The 9,029-nt window shown below is 44.4% G+C and overlaps 1 protein-coding gene across 1 annotated transcript in view; it reads left to right on the top strand.

The window, feature by feature from the left end:
* The window catches only part of LOC102383047 (excitatory amino acid transporter 5-like), a 74,293-nt gene extending 70,138 nt beyond the window's left edge, over positions 1–4,155 (top strand). The window contains exons 10-11 of the mRNA XM_006025768.1: positions 2,416–2,509; positions 4,021–4,155. Coding sequence (XP_006025830.1) covers positions 2,416–2,509; positions 4,021–4,155 — 229 coding nt within the window. The remainder of the gene's footprint in view (positions 1–2,415; positions 2,510–4,020) is intronic.
* The last annotated feature ends 4,874 nt before the right edge of the window (positions 4,156–9,029 follow it).

Genomic DNA, 9,029 nt, shown 5'->3' with positions numbered 1-9,029 from the left:
CCTTCGGGGTGCGGCGCGTGCCCATCCGTGTCATGCCTCTGGTAGGCTGGCTACGGCTGGGGCTGTCTACCCTGGGGGGCGCTCTGGCAGGGTCCGGGGCCCTCCTGTGCGCCCTCCCGTGTGAACTCCGCGCTAACTCACGCGCCGGCAGAGAAGCGCGCCTGTTTGCGCAGCCTGTTCGCGTGGCTCCCTGGGGGGGCTGGGCGAAGTAGGGGCCTGGGCGGGGGTTGGGGGGCTCCGCAGCTGCTGGAGGGTTTTCGGGGGCTTCTGGGGGGCTTCGGGGGAGCGGGAGCGCAGCGAGCTTTCACCCGCGCGTCTCTCGCCACTTCCGAGCCTAACTGAGATTTGGTATATCTGTCAAATCCACATGGAGCATCACAAGAAGAGAATGGGCCTATTTACAAAAAATGACAAATAAAAAGGAAACATGACAGATGTATACAGAGAGTATGAATGTGTCATGTTTTTTTTTTCCAAGGCCAGAAAGGACCACAATGGTGACCTTTGGCATACTAGGAGGTAAAGATGTTCTTCAAAATATTTTTTGCATCAAATACAATAAACAGCGGTAAAATTAAAACATCTTTCTTAGTTTCATAGATGTAGGGTCGGAAGGGTCCTAAGTAGATCATCAAGTCCGACCTTTAAAGTCTTGGGACCTTTAAATCGAGGTTGGCTGACTGAGTGATGAAGACTCCAGCACATCCCTCGATAAACTGTACTAATGTTTAGTTATATTTAAAAATTGTATATTATTTCTGTTTTAAATTTTCCTCAATTTGATTTTCAAGCGTTGAATCTTATTATGCATTTGTCTGCTAGGCTAAAAATTCAGTAGTATTACAAAATCATAGTAATGGGATATATAAGGGACCTCTCAGGAGGTCATCTAATCTAACCCCCTCCTCAAAGCAAGATCAACCCTGAACAAACCATCCCAGCCGAGTATCTGTCAAACCTGTTCTCTGCCACTGTGTGAAAAAGGATAGTTATCTAGACGGACCTATGGGACATGCAAGATTGTGACTGCACAAGTAAACCTGTGATAAGGATGCATCTTAATCTCCTTTGTGATGGGCATTTCTTGAAAATGATTCCTTTAGCTTACGGGATAACACGAAACAAGTCTATAAGTCGGTTGTTTAGCCTGCTGCCTTGTCCAAGAAAATGTGCCCTATTAGAAGCTCCTCAGCCAGTTGTTCAAAACAGAATTCAGTCCTTCCATAAACAGCTACAACAAAGCCACTCTGTCCTCTCCTCTCCTTCACAGCTTGCTTCCTTCTCCTCCTTGCTTTCTCTTCCAGGAGCTTTTAAAACTCCCAGTAGGACATTCCCTCATTACCCAAATGTCCCACAGCTGGGCTTCCTCAACAGGGCTGGCTCCCCTCCCTTAAGGGGACAGACTGTTACAAAATCTCACTGACTTTCATTGCAAATGACACTTTAAGCATTTCAAGGATCTTTGTTGCAAAATGCACTTTCCAGACCTTTAATTTCTTTCCTTTTTTTTTTTTTTTTTTTTTTTTAAATCAACCTTCAATTCCAGATCTTTCTCTCTGTTCTGTGCCTTCAATTCTTGAACATTTTTTTTAAAAGCATGGACACTCAAACTGGAGACAGCTTTTCAGTAGCAGTAGTCTCAGTAGTACTATACACAGAAGTTAATATCGATTTCTCTGAATTAAAATAATAATAAAATCTTTTTATGATTAGATTTTAAAATTATTGTAATTAACATTTTTGTAAATAGACAATTTAGAACTGAATCACCTGCTATTGCTCCTTTGAATACTTACCAAAATTTACTGCAAAGGTATCTGCATGCCAAAGTGGGTGAAAAAATGTGTGGTATTGTGTAAAAGACACTTTAAACCACTTAGAATACCCACTATAGGAAAGGTACCATTGAAATGCAAAATGTGATTTGCCACATTGATCTGATTATAATTCATACAATCAATCAATCTCACATTTTCAAGCTCAAATTTAGAAAACAAAACCCCAACAGTTCCTTGAACATATGCCAATCACTACTTGTAAAGACCTTCACAAGATACAACAGGAGAATCAAATAACTAAGGAATGGACCTAACGGGTTAATGCACTAAAATACTAAAATAAAACTAGTACATTTTTTTTATTTGGTACTTTTACTACATGCACAAAAATACTGCAAGTACAATAGTTAAGATCATAGAGGATATGATTATTGGTCAACCCAGCATAAAAGTTTAGTGTAATTTTATAGGGGGGTTTGAGGGGGGAAAGGAATTATTATAATAATAAAAAGAGTTATATCGAGTTATAATCAAAATCTGTTCACACAGAGAAATATTAGGTTAATCATCCTAACATCTGTCACTATATTTCTTCCAGCAAAACTGACTGGCTCTCCTTACATTTATTTCCTTCTAGGGATCGATTTCGAACAGTGACCAATGTCCTAGGTGATGCATTGGCTGCTGGTATCATAGCACACATCTGCAGACAAGATTTTGCACCAGAGAAAGTATGTATTACTTTGGGAGAGAAGGAAATAGGGGCTATAGTAGATACACTGAAGGGTGGGGCTAGGATCCAGAGAGACCTAGACAAATTGGAGGATTGAGCCAAAATGAATCTCATGAGGTTCAGCAAGGACAAGTGCAAAGTCCTGCACTTCGGACAGAAGAATCCCATGCACCAGTACAGGCTGGGGGCTGACTGGCTGGGCAGCAGCTCTGCAGAAAAGGACCTGGGGGTGACAGTGAACAATAAGCTGAATATGAGCCAGCAGTGTGCCTTGTTGCCAAGAAGGCTGATAGTATACTGGGCTGCATTGGTAGGAGCATTGCCAGCAGATCGAGGGAAGTGATTCTTCCCCTTCATTTGGTACTGGTGAGGCCACATCTGGAGTACTGTGTTCAGTTTTGGGCCCCCCACTACAGAAAGCATGTGGACAAACTGGAGAGAGTCCAGTAGGAGGGCAGTGAAAATGGTCCGGGAGCTGGGGGACAGCCTCTCTTGTGAGGAGAGGCTGAGGGAACTGCGATTATTTAGTCTGCAGAAGAGAAGACCAAGAGGGGGGTTAGATAAAAGCGTTTAACTACGTGAAAGGTATTTCCAAAGAGGCTGGAGCTGGGCTGTTCTCAGTGGTGGCAGATGACAGAGCAAGGAGCAATGGGCTCAAGTTGCAGCAAGGGAAGTTTGGGTTAGATATTAGGGAAAAACTCTCTCACTAGGAGGGTGGTGAAGCACTGGGACAGGTTACCCAGAGAGGTGATGAAAGCTCCATCTGTGGAGGTTTTTAAGGCCCAGAAAGGGAAAGCCCTGGTTGAAATGATCTAGTTGGGGATGATCCTACTTTGAGCAGGGGTTGGACTAGATTAGTGGTTCTCAACCTTTTTTGTACGGGGACCCATTTGCCAAAATCAGTGGCTTGCCCCGACCCACAACTCCCTGGCCCTGCTGGTGCCCAATCCACAGTCCCCTGTCCCCACACCTCACCCCCTGGTCCTGCTGGTGCCCCTCACCCCCCAGTCACAGCCCCTTGCCCCCTGGACCATGCTGGTGCCTCTCACTCCTGATCCGCAGCCCCCTGCCCCACCCCCTCGCCCTGCCATAGTCTTATGCCCAGCCACCATCCTGAGTGCCAGCAGGTGGGTATGCACGCAAACAGCCAGACACCCCCACAGCCCTCTGGACAGTCCCTTGGACTTCCATCCCCCACTTCCCATTCACTTACTTGCGTCCAGCAGCTGGTGCTGCTCTCATTACCTGGCCTTGCTCTATGCTGGACACGTACATCTGCGCGCATAGACGCACGTATGTCCGCTGCCTCCAATCATCCCAAGCAGCCACTTGCAGGCTGGAAAGCTGCTGGGTTTTTCTGGGATCCTGCTCATGACCCACTTTTAGGTCGCAACCCACCAGTTGAGAAATGCTAGACTAGACAACCTCCTGAAGTTCCTTCCAACCCTCAAAAAAATGGGTAGATTAAGGAGCAAAATTAAGAGCAGATTTTTCTGGGGTTTTTTGCAGCAAGATCCAGTCAGCAACATGGACAAACTGTCTTCTGTAGAGGCTTCGCTTCTCTACCCCAGAGATTATGTGATAGAAATAACTGAAGAAACTTTGTCTGGAACAGGAATTATTTATAGCATCTGTCGGGTGTAACAGCTGCATTGTTTCCATGTCCTAAAAAGGTACTTTGGTGCTAAAATGCTACCACCCTAAACTCTGTTTGCAGGTATCCTAGAGAATGAGGCATTTCTCGGTGTATTAAGCAGCAGAAAAATTCCCTTTTCCTATGGAGAGGTCTACAGTGCTCCAACACGCGACAGCCAAGTGTAGCTGTGCTGCTCAGAAGTGAATTAGGAAGCAATGGTGCCAATTGTTTGAGACTGGTGGGATACATTTATAAAGCAGCAGTTTTGGTTGCTTTTTTTAAAGGTGTCACGCCACTAGATCCTCAGCACTTTTTTTTTTTTTTTTTTTTTTAAGATGGAGGAATCGACAGCTCTTACAGGATCATTTTAGCAAGTAATTTAAAAAATGGGGCTGGGGAGGATTAGAAAACATTCTCCAGTCAGCACTGTTGGCTCTGTTATATTTAGTGTTGAGAGATTATGCCATTTTTTAATTTTCTTTTTTTATACAAAGATGTTGTATGGTCTAAAACAAAGATTCTAAGTAGACTTTCTGTCTACGGTCCAAAATCTAAATTATGATAATCCTTCAGGAGCAGTCTACTGGGGCAAATTTGGATTTTCCAAACAGTGTTTATTAGGAGCAGAGTTGTTTGATATTTTCAATTTTTCCATACTCATTTTTAGTCAGTATGTGCTAATCAAGGTTCCCAGTAATCACCGGGGGCTCAAATGACTACTGTATATAGCTACAAAATGAGTAGATCTTCACCATTTAAAAAAAAGATACATTTGGGAAATAACAGCAAAATCTGCATATTGCGAGTCAAACAAACTTTAAATGTCTATTTGTTTTGTTTGTTTCTTCATAATACAGGGAATCCAAATACAAGCAAATAGAAACTGTATGTAGGCATGGTATGGGAATGAGAAAGGCAGTTGCATATACAAAATTTGTAGTGATTTTTTTTTTTAAATCATCGGGCACCTAAAACATTATTCATTTTTCCCCCAATTTGTCATTACCATTTCAATATAAAAATGTTTGCATTTTACTGAACTCACAATAACTTCTTTTATATTCTCTAGAAAGAAATGCACTGAATTTTTTAAGGGACTGGAATAGCTCCTTGTAAAGCCAATGGAAAATCTCCCATTAATTTCAACAGGAGTCAGATCAAAGCCCAAGAGACTGAAGAGTGATCTGCAGGTGATTTGGAGGTGTATGCAAGACCTGTTCCTTTATATTATCTAAAGGAAAGAGAGAAAAGTCCCTGGGAGAAATAGCTGCTACTGATTCCTCTTAGGAAATACTTCAGAAGTTTTCCAGAATTTAAAATAAAGGAGATAAATGTCAAAAACTACCATTTTACATACCAGACCCAAAAGTTCTGTTGTACTGAAGCAAATATGCATACTTTTAAAAATCATGTTGTTTTATCTGTTCTTGGAAGAAAAATATCAACTGCATGTTCCACATTCCAAATACAAATGCAACCACGTGCTGTACAGCCACACAAATATTTTCTTTCATTTTTTTATATTTAAACCAAATGTAAATGACATCTTTGGCCTACATGATGACCGGATCTGCAAGACAGTGGTAAGAAGCTGGAAGCAGGGCAAGAGGGACATTATGGACATACAACATCTACAAAAACCAGGCAACCAGCGATGGTTATTTTGTGCGCCAGCTGGGGACAGCTGATTGATTACTCAATTTAAATAAGCCTTTAGAGAGTCAATGCATGAACTGCTGTAACTTCAACATGATATTATCAAGTTTATTCTTGCTCCCCCTTTCACCCTAATGTTATATGCTCCAACAACAACATGATTATCCATGGTAATAGCATCAAGCTATCCTACCACTCTCACTCTATTTTTATCCCACTACACAATTCAATAAGGCACAGCTGAATGGAAATGTTAAGGCTTTTTTCCTGCCACCTAAGACTAAGGCCAGGTACAGACATTACACTTATACCAGTATAAGCGAATCAGAAAGCAGTCTACACCCATTCCACGCACATATAGACTGGTTTTAAAATGGCAGCACCCAGTCTAAGATGGATCTGAATCATTGGGATATCAGACTTAAGCAATTTAGGTTAGACTGTTTATCGAATTTCTGTACCAGATCCCCTACTGACTCAAGTTAGGTCGCTGTCCTCTGGCATCCCAGGTGCCTTTGTAGCCCCCTGCTCTCTCTCCTCCCAGGAAGGTGCACTGGAACTTGGGTGGTGTTTGGCTGCTCCAGCTGAGTACCTAGCTGGCTCTGCCCCTCAGACTAGCAGAAAAAACCTCTGTCCTCAGCCCTACCAGCTGTCAGGTGCAGCCAGTGGGGGTTGGAAATGTTGGCCCCCATGCTGGGCACCGGGGAACAAGTCCCCTCTTATCCTGCTGATTAGGGCTGTGCGAGGCTTCAGACCGTGCTTCGGATCCAGAGAAGCTTCGGATGCTTCGGCGTCCAAAGCAGCATGTCTGAATCGAAGCGCTGGCTTCGTTAGGCTTTCCAAAGTGGTTCGGCGCTTTTGAACCGCTTCGGAAAAGCTTTGGAGCCGCTTCGGAGACCTGGCCATAGGGTATAATGGGGAATCAATGAAATATCTATAACTTTATTGTTTTTTTTGTCTGATTTGAATGATCCTTGCAGGGTTGGTAGCCTCGGCTGAGAGCATGAAGCTTGCCAAGTTTCAAGAAGATCGGTGAAGGGGTTGGGGGGAACTGTACCCCAAGTTCTTGAAAGCAAAACTCGTGTCACATGTATGTGTTACACCACAGGGGGGTGAAAACTGCAGGGGTGGTGGCCCCTGGTCCAAGTTCCAAAAGACTGGTTCCAAAAGATAGGGGCTTGGGGAGAACTGCACCTCAAGCTGCGGACAAGCAAAACTCGTGACATGGGTGACACTGTGTGTGTTAAGGCGCAGCGGGGTGAAAGCTGCAGGGATGGTAGCCATGACGCTTGCCAGCTGTAGAGGAGATAGGAGCAGGGCCCCAGAACCCAGAAGCCCTGCACCTCTAGCTGCTGACAGGCAGAACTCATGCCATGGGTGCTTGTGCAACTGACTGTCTCTGTCTTGGGGCAGTTGATTGTCTGTATTGATTCTTTCCTCTCCTTAGTCTCTGGTTTTGTAGGTATTAATTAGGTATTAACGAGTTAATTAGCAAGGATTAACACCTACAAAACCACAGGCTAAGGAGAGGAAAGAATCAATACAGACAATCAACTGCCCCAAGACAGAGACAGTCAGTTGCACAAGCACCCATGGCATGAGTTCTGCCTGTCAGCAGCTAGAGGTGCAGGGCCTCATGGGTCCATCACATTCCCATGGATGGGGGTGCCCAGGCTACCACAGGCCCATTACGCTCCCATGGATGGGGGGCCCCTGAACCCAGAACCCCCCTGCACCTATTTCCTGGACAGCTGCCAGGCTTTGTGGCTGCAGCAAGGGCTAGCAGGCCCTGCAGCTTTCACTCTGCTGCACCTTAACATGTTAACCTTAACGTGTTAAGGTTAACTCGTTAACCTTAACGAGTTTTGCTTTCAAGAATTTGGGGGACAGCTCCCCTCCAACCCCTGCACTGATCTTCTTAAAACTTGGCAGGTTTCATGCTCTCAGCAGACGCTACCAACCCTGCAAGTTTCATTCAAATCAGACAAATACCAACCAAGTTATAGATATTTCATTGATTCCCCATTATACCCTACGGCCGGATCTCCGAGGTGGCTCCGAAGCTTCGGAGTCGCTTTGGCCGGATCGAAGCGGGAACCCGGTACCGAGCTCTGGATCAGATTGCTGGCATTTGAAGTGGCCGGCTCCAAAGCTGGATTGAATAAGTGCCTGCTCACACAGGCCTACTGTTGAGCTGTTGTGCATGGACATGCATGTTAGCATCCCTCCTTACCCCCCACCCCCCACTTCCACTACAACCTCAGTCTTGTGGAACAGGAGTCCATACTCAGCCCATAAATAACCCTGATATTATTGTGCAAGCTGATAAGGGGAATGCCACTGTTTTCACAGACAAAACAGCATATCTACAGGAAGCTGAGAGCTTTCCAATGTAGAGTTTTACAAACCACTGACCAAGGACCACACAGCACAATACCAAAGGGAACTAAATGACTTCTAAATGACACTGCCCCATGGAACTACAAGAGAGGATTAATACTTCCACCTGCCAGAGACTTAATCCAGGCAACTTTTACTCATTACCCAAGATCCACAAATCTGGCAACCCAGAACACCCATTGTCTCCAGCACTGGAACCATCACAGAGGTAGTTTCTGGCTACATTTACTCTATCGTGTTCCCATATGCCCTTGGAGTTGCCAGCTATTTGAAAGACACTACAGATTTACACTACAGATTTCTTAAAGAAACTGGGTTCCATTGGCAAGCTTCCAACAAACACCATATTAGCTAGCATAGATGTCATGTCTGTACACCAGGGGTGGGCAATTATTTTGGCTGGAGGGCCACTTAAGAGTTTTGGTGAGCTGTCGGGGGGCTACACACACAAAATCTTTCAGAAGTTATCAATTTAACAAATTATAAATTTTAAAAAAATCATATAGTAAAAATCATACATTATAACATTTTAATTTTTTTTCCAAAAAATACTTTCTGTCCTCATTTATGTTTTTTGAGTAGTGTATATAGAGGCAATTGCATAATAGCTCAAAATAAAGTCTTACTCTTGTATATCATGTGTCAGGGAGGGTGCGTATAGGGGTGGGCACATGGATGCATGTGGGGGGTTGGGCATGTGACGAGATGTGGGGGGCTGTCCATGTGCTAGGTCCCAAGAGCCAACCGGGGTGGGATGAGGGAGGGCAGCCAGGGATGTGTGCAGCAGAGTTCACTTGGGTGGTGTGATGTGGTGCAGTGCCCCCCC

The sequence above is a fragment of the Alligator sinensis genome, unplaced genomic scaffold (assembly GCF_000455745.1).
Source record: "Alligator sinensis unplaced genomic scaffold, ASM45574v1 scaffold103_2, whole genome shotgun sequence".
Taxonomy (NCBI): Eukaryota; Metazoa; Chordata; order Crocodylia; family Alligatoridae; genus Alligator; species Alligator sinensis.
The sequence above is the reverse complement of the archived record's forward strand: the minus strand, read 5'-3'. Positions and strand labels throughout refer to the sequence as shown.